The sequence below is a fragment of the Rutidosis leptorrhynchoides genome, unplaced genomic scaffold, assembly GCF_046630445.1.
Source record: "Rutidosis leptorrhynchoides isolate AG116_Rl617_1_P2 unplaced genomic scaffold, CSIRO_AGI_Rlap_v1 contig618, whole genome shotgun sequence".
Classification (NCBI taxonomy): Eukaryota; Viridiplantae; Streptophyta; class Magnoliopsida; order Asterales; family Asteraceae; genus Rutidosis; species Rutidosis leptorrhynchoides.
In genome coordinates, this window is record NW_027266838.1 from 27,697 (window position 1) to 41,614 (window position 13,918).

Consider the following 13,918-nt stretch of genomic DNA (forward strand, 5'->3'; position numbering starts at 1 on the left):
GCCGTTTTAGGAACTAAAGAATCGACCAATCAGGATGAGTTCAAAGAGAGTAGCCTGGTCGACTTCGACGAACTCAGGCGACCCAGGCCTTGAGGTCGTCCTTGATGGTGCTATCGTTGGACTTGGTGGACTCAACAGGCTTCTTGCAATACTTGATTGACATTGATCGACATTGAAGTACGATTGCAATCAGGGTTTTACGATTGCAATCTGAGGAACCACTGTCACCACCACGAATGCACACCAATAAGAGAGGCAAGGACACAATGCGGTCGACGAGGAAGATCACCCTTGGGAGCTCCGGCAGTGATCCATTCAAGGTCAACGAGGCTGTGGCCGATGAGTCGCAGACGATCAAGCACATATGCTCCCCCTCTTTATTCACAATTGTGGCTGATGTTTTATCCCATACCAATGCTCTGTAGGAGGGATGCCTTCTGGGAATTAAGCTTAAAAAGGAGAGCCTGAGCCCCGCTTCTCTTTATATATGACTCCCTATTCTTTCTTGTCGCTAACCCTGTTTGAACTGCAAATGTTCGAAAAGATTCTTGACTGTATTGTACTACTCAAGCCAGAGGATTATGTTGCAAAATTCCTGTATATGCTTCAGTCCTAACACTGGTGCAGAGTTGAGAACAGGGGTAAGCACAGTCCAGGAAATCAATGCTACTCAGCACCATGATAACCATTTTGGTCTACCTATTCTATGGGGGATAAGTACACTAATGGTGCCATAAGTTGTATACGGCGCTCACTTTGGTGCCAAAAGTTTCCGCCAGATCACTTAAGTGCCAAATCGGAGGAAAAACGATCACTTTGGTGCCACCGACGACAGATTCCGACCAAAATGATTACGTGGCTTTTATATTTAAAAAAAAAATATCGAGAAGCCTTTTAAACGACGTCATTTTCCGTCTTCCTTAAGAAAACGACGTCGTTTTGCCGTCCTACGTGGATACCCTCACAAAAACGACGCCGTTTTGTTAATTTTATTTGGAGATTGAAATTAGGGTTTTTTTGTCCGCCATTGCTCGTCCATCGTCGCTCGGCCGCCGTCCCTCAACCACCGTCACTTGGCCGCCGTCCCTCGGCCACCGTCGCTCAACCGTCATCCCTCAACCTCCATTGTAGTTGCTTGCCACAGCAAGACAAAAGAAAGAAAGAAAAAAAAAACGAACAGAAAACTCGAGAAAGAGGGAGGTGTCGACGATGAGGGCGGAGGAGGGGATGGCGAGGCCACGGCCGCCGCCTTCGTAGTAGCTGGCTTCGCCGACAACCTCCGTGGCGTTCCAGATCTTCGCGACTACCATTGGTCGGATCGCTCGTGCTTCTGGGGATTCTTCGAGCCCGCGTTTCCTCTGCACCCGACGATATTTCTTGGGAAAAGGCGGTGATGAGGCTGAGATTCGGGGATTTGAAAGGTTGATAAGGTGATTAAAAATGGGGGAAAACTACCAGAGGAGGGCGGAGGCGAATGCGTGGTTTCTTTTCTGGAAAATTACTGTTGTTGCTGGTTCTCCGCTGCTGGTGTTGTTGGTTTGGTGCTGTTGGTGTTGCTGGATTTGTTCGGGGAAGAAGACGAATCCGCTCAAGGAAGAAGACGACACAAAATGGCGTCGTTTGGGGATTTAGGGTTTTGAATTTGAGGGAAAGACACAAAACGGCATCGTTTTGGTTTTAGGATGCTAAAACGACGTCGTTTGAAGGCCTAAGTGATCTAATGGAAACTCCGGCGAGCCACATCAGCATAAGAAATTAATAAATAAAAAAAGGCCACGTCAGATTTCCGGCCGATCCGATCGGTGTTGGCACCAAAGTGAGCGTTTTTCAAATTTTTTGGCACTTAAATGATCCGACGGAAACTTTTGGCACCAAAGTGAGCGCCGTACACAACTTATGGCACCATTAGTGTACTTATCCCTATTCTATGGGGTAGCTCTAAACATGAAGCACTTGACTTTGTTAAGGATAGTCTTTGAAAAGAATGCCAAGCTGGAAAACTAAATTATTGTCACAAGCTGGTAGGGGATTATGGTAAAACCAGTGGCTTATGCAGTACCAACTTACTCCGTTGTCATATTTTAGGTTTCCAAAGATGTGGCATGAGGACGTTTATGCAGCTATAGGCAATTATTGGTGGGGTCAACAGAATAATGAAGGGAATGTGCATTGGAAGAATAGGGAAAGCTTAACTGAAGCAACGTTAGAATGAGGCTTGGGTTTTAGAAGTTTATCACAGTTTAACATAACCCTCCTTGCTAAGCTTGCTTGGAGAATCCAAAGCAACCCCTCATAATTCTGAGTGCAAATATTTCAAGCGCTCTACTTTCCCCTATGTAGCTTCATGGAAGTTAGAAGAGGTGGCAGAATGTCTTGGGGATGGAGTAGAGTTTTGGAGGGAGAGGTCTGATTAAGGAAGGTGGGTTGTGATAAATTGCTGATGGGAAGTCAGTCAAAGTTCGGGAGGATAAGTTGGTGAAGGAGAGTTGAGACTTGATGCTGCATCCTCTAATCTAACTCAGGTGAAAAAGTAATTAAGAATGGAGTCTCTAATTGGTGTAGATACTAGGATTCGGAGCTTGACCCCCATTAAAGACAGTATACGGTAGGAGGAGCAGTGATCGGTGTTGAGAAATCACATAAGGTGGAGAAGTTCTGATGACCAATGATTTGGCCCTGGAACGGGAGTGGTGGTTCTCCAGTAAAGTCTCTACGGCTTTACCATGCAGAAAAGAAAGAAACATCTAAGCCTAGACCCTCAAGCTCTCATACCATTGATGGTATAGTTTGGAAATTAGTACGGGGTGTTGGCTCTCCTCCCACAATAAAAGACTTCCATTGGCAACTTTGCTCGAATGTTATGCCTGCTATTGCTAATATGTGCAAACGAAAAGAATAAAGTTTCTCCTGCTTGTATGTTCTGTTTTGAGATTATATCTATTGAGTATTTAATACTCAATTGCTTAAATTTGAAAATCCAAAAAATGAAGTGATTCAAATAGTCAAGCAACTCTTCATTTGTTTAAATTTGAAAAAAAAAATCAAACTTTTAAATGAAAAGTCAGCGCAACTCATTTCAGATACAAAATGGTGTTGCTATACAAAGTTGTCTCCAAGTAAAATTTAGAAGAAGATAATTATTTCTCATGAAGAGTGGATGGTAAGCGAGATGGACACTTTCCATAGTTTCACCTTGAAGAGTGATAATCCCATCATTGACACCTCTCCTTCATTGATGGGTTTGTTTTCTAATTTGAAGGTGCTTGTTTTGCATGCCAGTAGATTTCATGGAGCCATAAAAGAGCCCGAAGCTCATTACCAATTTCCCACGTATCTTCAATAGGACATATTTATCGTTAGTAACTCTTAATGTTCATAGCAATTTCTCTGGACTTTTCTTTACAAATCAACTTACCTTTGTCAACTTAGTGGTGAGAATACATAAGATTTTATGCTTGGACATATTACATCCATTGTGAGTGTTAGATAGGCTATGGTATTATTGAATTGATTTGTGCCATTTGATACACAAATTTTTGCTCGAGGTCTTCTCATTCATTTGAGAAAATTTGACATCAAATTCGATAGATTTTGACCCCTCAAACAAAATTATAGATCTTGCATGATATTGCTTTTGCAATTCTCAACTGCATTTCTTCGCATTTAAATACTAAAGAAATTTAAATTTTGGGTATAAAATATTCGGATCGAACAAAGCATGGATCCCAATGTCTTTGGGATTGGCTCGATGGATGGTCTAATATGCAAAATATGAGTCCTGAACTCCTTGAGGTTCCAAAATCAAGCCTGCATGAGCCCGGCCCTAAGCTAATCAAACTCGGCCTACTAAATGGAAAGGCAACGCGGTCATTCAAGGACAACAAGGGAAATTCAAATCGGCCAACACCCATCGTCGAGGCCCGCTCCAGTCTGAACGCATAGATGGAAGGTCTTGTTCAGCTGCACGCGTCGAAATTGGTAGAAAAAGCAAAGGAGAATCAAAAGAGGAAAGGGGCGGGCAGTTTCCATCTTGACAAAGGAAGCACAAGAAAATCTGGGCATAAAAAAGCAGGGGATTCTCAGCCAAACGAATACAAGAATATCCGGGCATAGAAAAGCAGGGGATTCTCGGCCAAGTGGGGCAGCGATTTTTTCGCGTTTAATCAATGCCAGAGACAGCTCGAAAAGAAAAAGGAAAAGGAAAAGGGTGGAGCTTTTTTCTCACGGCCAAAAAAGAGAAAAACAGGGAGAGGGCTTGGGTCAACAAAAGAGGGAAGACAAAAGGAAAAAGAACAGAGAAGTGATCGGCGAAAAAGACAAAAAGAGAAACAGACGAAAAGAGGACAGAGAGAGGGAAAGATGCAATTTCCCATTTAATTTCTTCGAAGTTCACTTTTCCTCTACACTTGAATTTTCGAGAATTTTACTCCTTATAGTCAAATTTCTCCATCATTTCATTTACAGCCTGGCACACCTTGCACCTGGAGAAAGCCAAAAATGAAATCATTTTAGCACTATTTTGGAGTTGACCTTTTTTTGTTCAAGTTAGAATTAAGGTGCGGAAACCCATTTTATCTAAAGAAGGGGCATGTAAAGGTCACTAGTTTGGGAAGTTTATAAGAGTCGCCGTTGTCAAGAGCCACCCTCTTCAAAGGAAACTCATTTTGTGAGGAATACTCGCACATTTGATGGACAAGGATCAATTGGCATCTAATTGTCGTTTCCAAAATACTTTACCAGAATTCCCTAAACAATTTAGTAACTGCGTGATACTGTTTATCCTGACTTTTCTTCATAATATTCAACCACCAAATCCAAGTACCTAACAATACTGTGGAAGGGGAAGACACGTTTCTCATTTTCACACCTACAACAACCAAAGATAGTTACAATTAATTTTTCTTGCCATGAACCAGATCAAAATGCAAGCTTCGAATTCCCCTCTTTTAAATTTAGATTGCCAATGCTAATTATATTCCAAGCGACAAACCTTCCACATATTAGGATTACATGTATCGCACATTCGCATGTTCACATTCATGGATAATGACCGGTATCTACTCGTTCATTTCAATTTAAAGCAAAAAAAAAAACTATAAGTACAAAACAATAGCATAATCGCATATTTTACTAGATCAACATTAATTATTTAGAGTCAATAAACAAATCGAATAGTTTTATGTATATGGAATTTACATGGCGTTGTCAAACATTTAGATTTCTTTGAACACCTTTAAGAAGCTATACAAACCCATACTGAGTCTCACTGTAAACCACAACTTTTAGTATAATAATTATATTGAGATTGATTTTCTCTATCACATAAATGGATTTTATACAATATTAATCCAAAAAATTCGCAATGCAGCGAAGCAAAGCAAAGATGATGGAAGACCGACTTGCTTTCCCTCGCCAGTCTTTTCCTTTTGACTTTTTCATTTGAGTAGCTTTTGTCGGTCTTTGCCTCGTCTCTTTCTTTGATTGGGAGAAAATAACAGGAAATGCAAGGTAGCAAGCAAAGGTGATAGAAGACTTTGACTTGCTTTCCCTCATTTCACCTGGGAAGTAGATTACCTAACAACAATGATTTGAGAGGCGCGCGCGTCCCAAGTAATTAACCATCAGGATTAATTTAAATATGAGTATTCATCGCCTCCTTCCCTGCCTATGCGATAAGTAACTTTGAATTAGAAAAGGTAATTTTCTGCCTGTCTATTGTTAGTAAATCTCAATGTTGACGGTCATTGTTCATTCAACAAAGTAAGTTTAACCATTTACCTAACTAGTACTTTACATACCAACTTTTAACATAGAAAAAGGTAACACAATTTCATATGGTTAGTAACTCATTAATCTGACTTGTAATATATATACTTAGTTTTTCTTATATACATTGAAGTAACTTTCCCCATATCTGTGTGTCGGTAACTTTTCACAAGATTGCAGTGAAAATTTTGGAGATGCAAGTGACGTCCGGGCTAGAGTTGATGACTTTGCACTAAATTTTGTTTTAATCCATTTGTGATAAAAACATCAATAATACTTGGATCATTAATTTACTACTCTCCATCCAATCATTTTGGTATATATACATTCAATCAAACGGAAATTTATTTTCCACCTATTAAATGGAAACAAGTAAAGTTATTGTCGAGATTTATATTTAATGAAACTGCTGGTCCTTGAACTTTTATTTGAATTTGTCCTTGTCATATCTAATCGAACAATCGATTTAATTACATCTTTAAATATTTATCTAATGTGTGCCGTGATCTTATCTTTTAATTGATTATGTTCCTAACCTTTTTAAAAATGTTCAATATCGTCTCATTTTAGTAATTAGAAGGACAAATCCGTACAATGTCACTTTCTAGTCTTTTGCTCGTCAAGAACAAATGGTTTGTTCTTTACTTTCTACAAGCTTTAGCCAATAACGTTGATCCGGCTCCTAAAACTTCCAACATGTGAGAAATCGCAGTTAAACATTATTAAGTTGATCCGGCTCCTAACACTTCCAACATGTGAGAAATCGCAGTTAAACATTATTTAGTAGGATACATTTTTAGTTCCGAGGATGAAGCTTTGGAAAGCTACCTAGAGGAACAGTATATGGGCCCATACACTTCTATGCTTTTATCCAACTTATTTTTCTGTATAAAAAAGCAGTAAAGTAATTATACAAAATTAGTATGATTAGTAACTCATTTTATATTAAAATAATGCATCTACCTATTAGTAACTAGTAATTTTTCTATGCAATAAATAATTATGGAATAAAAAAAGTAATTTTCTGCCGATTGTTAGTAAGTCTTACTGTTCGTAGTAATTTCTCTAGACTTTGCTATACACATCAACTTATGTTCATTATCTTATTGGACTACATAAGATTTTATATAGTGGACATATTACATTTGGTGTGAGTATTATGTCACTGTTAAACTAGATTGTACCAATTGACACCTAAATTTTCATTAGAAGACTTCCATTCGTTTGATAAGAAAATTGGAGATTGAATTCGACAGAATTTGACCCCTAAACAAAAATGTCGATCTTGCATGGTCATGCATTCGTAATTCTCACTTCGTTTCTTCGCATTTAGATATCAGGGACATTTACATTTTGGGCATGAAGTATTCAAAGCATGGTTCCATCTGTGAGTTTTCTTAGGAATGGCTCAATAGATGGCTCCATATGCAAAAATGAGTCCTAAACTCACTCGAGGTGCCCAAAACCGAGTCCACGTGAGTCCAGCGACTCCAGCCCTTAAGCTGAAATCAAACTCAGCCGAATGGAGGGAAAGGAAGCCCGGCCATTCAAGGGCTACAAGGGAAATTTTAATCGGCCAATACCCATTTTCGTGGCCAATTCCAGTCTGAACTTATAAGATGGAAGGTCTTGTTCAGTTGCTGTACGCGTCCAAATGGAAGAAAAGGCAAAGGAGAATCCAAAGGAGGAAAGGGGCGTGTAGTTTCCATCTTGACAAAGGGAACAATCTCGGCATTCACGGACTGGAATTCACGGCCAAAAAAAAAAAAAAAACAATCTGGGCATAGAAAAGCAGAGGATTCTCAGCCAAGTTGGGCAGCGAATTTTCAGCATTTAATCATTTCCAAAGATAGCTTGAAAAGGAAAAGGAAAAGGGTGGAGCTTTTTCTGCACGGCCAAGAAAGAGAAAACACAGAGAGGGTTTCAGCCAACTAAAGAGAGAAGACTAAAAGGACAAAAAGAACAGAGAAGTGGTCGGCAAAAGAAAAGAAAAAATAAGAACAGAGAGCAAAAGATGCAGTTTCCGTTTAATTTCCTCGAAGTTCACTTATCCTCTGCACTTTAAGTTCCGAGAATTTTACTTCTCGCAGTTAAATTTCTCCGTCATTTCATTTTAAAGCCCGGCGCACCTTGCACCTGGAAAAAGCCAAAAACAAAATTATGTTTACCACTGTTTTGAGGTCGACAGACTTTTGTTCAAGTTGAAAGTAAAGTGTGAAAACCCATTTTATTTAAGGAAGAGTCGAGTAAAGGTGACCACGTTGGGAACTTTGTAAGAGTCACCGTTGTCAAGAGCCACCCTCTTTAAAGGAAACTCATTTTGTGAAGAATACTCACACATTTGATGGACAAGGATAACTCTGCATCAAATTGTCATTTCCAAAATACTTGACCAGAATTTCCTTAACAATTAAGTGACCGCATGATATTGTTCATCCTCACTCTTCTTCATAACATTCAACCATCAAATCCAAGTACTTAGTAATATTGTGGAAGAGGAAGATCATGTTTTCTCATTTTCACACCTACAACAACCAAAGATATTTACAATTAATTTCTCTTGCTGTGAACCACAATTAAATGCCAGCTCCGAATTTCCCCCTCCTAATTCTAAAAACAAGATATGTTTGACATCAAATCAAACTCTTAAAAGTTGAAAAAGAGGAAGCCTGAAGTCAATGTAAAGAAACATCCATATATCTAACAGGATTACGCGCCAAAAACCTCCTTTCAAATTGATGCCTAATAACTGTTTTATGTCTTTCGGACCATGACTATCTAACAGTAATATTGGATTAAAAACATTAATTTATAAAACAATGTTACAACTTGTTAGATATATTTGTAATGGACTCATCTGCAAATTACCTAATCATTCACACATGCATTGGATTACATGTACGTTGTATATGGTCCAATTTTGTCTAGAATCATGATATTGTGTTTCTATTCTACTCTATATTAGTTTAGGTTCTACATAAATGATTGCAACTACTTGTGTAGTGCATTCCGATGATATACAAAGACCTTCGGTTTATCCATCTCTTACCAACATAACCCTTCAATCGAAACTCGCCACCACCCACTTAGACAGTCTCCGCCACGACCCATTTTCAAAGACTTTGAATCCTAAAAACACGTTGTTGAATCAACATCAACTACAACTCAACTCCAATATGGACGAAAAGCTCACATGTCGGGACGACACAACTCGTCCAAATCTTAGCCTTCGTAGCTTGCCACCCCTTGGTGATTATTTCTCAATGAACCACCCATCAGACAAGTGACCTTCCTCCAAGTTGAACACTAGAAACCTATTTTGCTGGAATTGATCCCACAACCAAATGTCTTTTACCAAAGTCGTTCTTCAGTTTTATTAAAAGGGACTAGTATTTGCGTCAACTCGACACAAATGATATCTCATGCAAAGAGGAATCGAACTTCTTTGATTTAAACAACGCTATACAATTCCAAACTAAGTTGGATTTTAATCAATAACAAAGCCCAAAAGTTACGAGATCAATCTCAAACTATGTTGGAATTCAATTTAGGACATAAATTGAGGATATTAAGATACAACGTCAGAATTTAATCGATAATGAAGTATCGAGATAAATATACACATTGGAATCTAATCAACGACGTGAATTTGAGAGTTATACAACTAAGAAATTTTTAAAATACAATGTAGGAAAAGTAAACTAAGAGATAACGTTTTGTTTGACTTGTATGAGGAGTCTTCTTGTTGGATAGCTAGTGATATATAGTGAAAGTGTAGTAACCACTCCTCGACTATGCTTAGTGGTTGTGTTTCTAATGTAAATCTCAAAAAACTCATGATCAGCATAAGTAGAGCAAGTAAGGGAGTTGATGGATTTTATGAATAAGGACAAAGATGAAAATTTGATGAACTTTATTACATGGCCAATCTTTGATATGTTGATATATATTCAAAGCAAACAAACAACTTTCATGTATCAACTTCAACTCTTTTCAAACCCTTGATGAGAGATTATTGTTGACATTACATGTATTGCATATTCACACGTATACATTTATGTCCTCACTCTTTTCAATTTAAAGAAAAAAAGTATAATTACAAAACAATAATATTACCGTGTTATGCTATTTGGTAAATATGAGTTATCTAGAATTAATAACCAAGTTAAAGAGTTTGATGTATACCGAATTTACCTAACATTATCTGATATCTAGATTTTCTTAAAATATCTAAGACAAACCGTGCAGACCCCATACTAAATCCCACAGTTAAACACAAAGGTCAGTATAATTATTAAATTATTATCGATTTTCTCCGTGGCATCGCTTACAAACCGTGCAAGGTGGTGGGAGACTTTTGGCTTTGCTTTCCCTCGCTGGAGTCTTTCCTTTCCACTTTTCTTTCGACAGAAGGTTTTGTCGGCTTCTGCTTTTTTGCAGCTAAAGCAAGATGGGTAAAGACTTTTTGACTCGCTCTCTCTCGTCATTTCACGTGCCTTTCCTTCACGTTCTCCTTTTCTGGACCCCGCTGGTTGTGTGACGCGGTTTGACTGTGAAGCAGGTATTCGGATCGGACGGCTGAGGACGATTCCATCTGGAGCAGGAGGGATTAGAGCAGGCCATCGGGCGATTGAGGCCCGGATTGAGGCATGCTTAGATGCAAACACGTGTAACAATAAAGCGGGCCCACTTCTGCAACAATTGTTTTTTTTTTGGGGTGGTGTGCAATGAATTCTGAACCATCATCGTCACTTTTTGCAATTTATTTCCACTCATCCATCACAGTGGCACTTTCGTAATAGTATTGATAAACGAGACTCTTCTGCACTGCTCCTTCTCTCTCTCTCTCCTCCCCCCTCCCCCCTCTCTCCTCTCTCTGTCTCTCTCTCCGTGCGCGGAGCTCTCATTCTTGAATTCTCGCACATTCACGCACTCACTTAGCCTTTTCGACTCTCTCGCTCTTCAGTCTGCTGGAAAACATGGCGTTTTCCGGCGAACACCGACCTCTCGACTGCTCTCTCCCTCACGAGCTCACCTGCGAGACTCCCTGCCCCAGCCTCAAGCTCTACTTCCTCATCGGAATCCTCAGCCTCTCCGCACTCTGCATCGCTCTCCTCGTATACCTCTGCGTCCTTCGCAGTCGGATCTCGAAGAAGCGCGAAGTGCCAGCAAAAGGGACGAATTCTCGGGAATCAGTTGGACCTTCCTACGAGGTTTTTCTAAGTTTTCATGGACGAGACACTCGTCATGGATTTACCGATTTTCTTTACCGTGGCATGGTTGAGACCGGGATTCTCCTCTTTAGGGATAATGAATCCCTCCATGTCGGTCAAAGAATTGGCGATGAACTTCTACAAGCCATCCGAAACTCCAAGATCTACATTCCCATATTCTCCAAGAATTATGCGTCGAGTCACTGGTGCCTTCGAGAGCTTGCACACATGGTTGAGTGCGCCTCCAAGTCGAATGGGAATAAAGAGATTTTGCCCATTTTCTTGGATGTGGAGCCTGATGATGTTAAGCTGAAAACGAACTTATACATCAAGGCCCTTTCAAAGCATCAGAAAAAGTTCTGCACTGAAGTTGAATCATGGAAAAAGGCTCTTGTTGATGTGGACGGAATAAAGGGATGGAACTTGAAGACAGATGAAAGGTAAATGTCTTAAGCTTTTCAACTTGTCATCCATAGATTTCCTTTTCCTCCCTAGTTAGTTTAACTATGGTATTATTGGTGAAAATATAGTTTATTCATCTCACCAATCCTATCCAGTGTAACTTGTGGTCGTGGCCGTTGTCGCTGCTGCTATCGACCACAGTGACCGGTATCAACTCTATCGTAGGCTTCGATGGTTCTATTGCGGTGGTAGTGCACCCTATTCATCCTAGTTTTGTCTCTCCTCACACACAGTCTCCAATACAATAGCCACCGAGCCACTGACCAGCCACTGCAGCAGGTCGACGGTCATTCGCCACCACTTCTTCGTCGCCGGCCGGCACCAAGCTGCCAGAAGCCGCCGTTGAGCCTTCCGGCCCCCACCATTTCTCCCTTTGACTCACTGTGATGAGTCGGATTTGTGCTCAGGAGGCCATTTCCGACATCACAAAGCCCATATCCGGAGTCGCCGACCTTCGGTAACCCCAAATCTGGTGTTGCCCAAGGCCGGTGATGCCATCCTTGGCGGTCGCAAGGCCACGACCCACATGATGAGGATTGAGGCAAGGCCAGAGGGCAGGTCAATAGGGCTCAATGGGCAACGGCGCTGGAACGTGACAGCGACGGCCCAGGGAGGTGAGTGATGTCAACGGCAGCGAGGCAGTGGCAGGGCCAACGGTGTGGTGACTGAAACTGGCGGAGCGGAGATAGAATGGGAAAAATCCAAAATGTTTTGGCGTCTATATTATTTTTTGTGTTTTCTTTTTGCAAATCTAAATATAAAATTTACCCATAACCCGGTTGTTACATTTTTGCAGCCAAGTAGATCTGATACGATCTATAATTCAAACTGTGTTGACAAAGCTGAATGTTGGATTTAAAAAAAATGTGACTGAAGATCTAGTTGGAGTCGATGATCGTGTAGAAGCTATAATCAAAATGTTGCATGTGGGATCCAATAGCGTACAATTCCTCGGACTCTATGGAATGGGTGGGATTGGCAAAACAACACTTGCCAAGGTCATCTTCAACCAACTATCTTCTCAATTTCAAGGCTGCAATTTCCTTTCGGACGTCGGAGAATCATCACGACGCCATGGTCTGGTACATTTGCAAAAACAGTTGCTATCCAAGTTCCCCGAGTCTCGTTCTATCCTCGACCAAATTCATGACGTGGATGATGGGATCAACATGATCAAGAGAGTACTTTGCAATAAAAAAGTTCTCGTTGTTCTTGACGACGTGGATGAGAGAGAGCAACTCAGAACTCTAGCAGATAAAGGTGATTGGTTCGGTTTTGGTAGTAGGATTATCATAACTACTAGGGACCAAAGAGTTCTAACCATTCAGGCAAAAGCAGTAGGTGAAGGCCCTACAAATATTTCGGCTTACGAAGTATATAAAATGGAATATGATCATGCTCTTAAGCTTTTCAGTAGGCATGCCTTTAGAAGAGACTCTCCACTAGATCATTATATTTCCATTTCCAAAAAAATTGTCCGTGCTTTAGGAAATCTTCCTTTAGCTATTGAGATTATAGGTTCATCCCTTAATGGTAAATCCGAAGCTTTATGGGAAGACACGTTGAAGAAGCTAAAGAAGCTCCTCCCATGGAAGTCCAAAGAAAATTGATGATAACTTACGAAAGGTTAGATGATGCACAAAAGCAAGTATTTTTGGATATAGCTTGTTTTTTTTCTTAATGAGGATAAAACAAGCCCTTCCTACATGTGGGATGCTTGTGGATACTACCCACACAATGCCCTTGAAGTCCTCTCTCTCATGTCCTTGATAAAAATCAAGGATGACAATACTTTATGGATGCATGACCAAGTGCGGGACCTCGGAAGGGAAATCGTTCGTAAAGAGAATGTTGATGATCCGTGCGAGCGTAGCAGAGTGCATGATCCTAAGGAAGTGCTAAGCATTTTGAAGCAGAAAGAGGTATGAAAAGGGACCATCAATTTATTTTATTGTGAAATGTTGTAAATTATTCTTGTAAAAAGAAAAATTAATCGCTATTAACAATTGGAATTGTTTGCCTTTGAGCTTCACCATGTGGACTCCTTTGTGTTCCATTGTCAGGGGAGTAGGAAAATTAAAGCACTGTCACTTGGATTTCTCGAAGACACTTTGGAAGACATAATTTTAAAGCATGACGAATTTGCTTATTTAGAGAAGCTGAGGTTCTTTGGAGGATATCGCGTGTCCTTTGTTGGAGACTTCAATAATCTTCTTTCCGATTTAAAATGGCTTTCTTGCGATCGCTCATCTGTATTTGAGGCAAAAACTTTCATCCGACTAATTTAGTCGTTTTTTACCTTTCAAGCAGCGACATTTCGGAAAAAGATATTGATTGGATCAAAGTACGATACGAACCCGACTCCTTGTATACGTAAATCGTTTCTTTTCACTTTTTCTTTTTGTAGGTGGTTCCTCAATAAATATTTTATCAAATTGTTTCGCAGGCGTTAAGGAAATTGAAAGTCCTAGACCTCA

At 40.1% G+C, this 13,918-nt stretch overlaps 1 protein-coding gene across 1 annotated transcript; it reads left to right on the forward strand.

Annotated features, from left to right (window-relative positions):
• The first annotated feature begins 10,745 nt into the window (after positions 1 to 10,745).
• On the forward strand, positions 10,746 to 13,051 carry LOC139884880 (disease resistance protein L6-like). Its single transcript, XM_071868849.1, has 3 exons — positions 10,746 to 11,419; positions 11,675 to 11,824; positions 12,238 to 13,051. The coding sequence occupies exons 1-3, from the start codon at positions 10,746 to 10,748 to the stop codon at positions 13,049 to 13,051; spliced, it is 1,638 nt and encodes a 545-aa protein (XP_071724950.1).
• Positions 13,052 to 13,918: the final 867 nt, after the last annotated feature.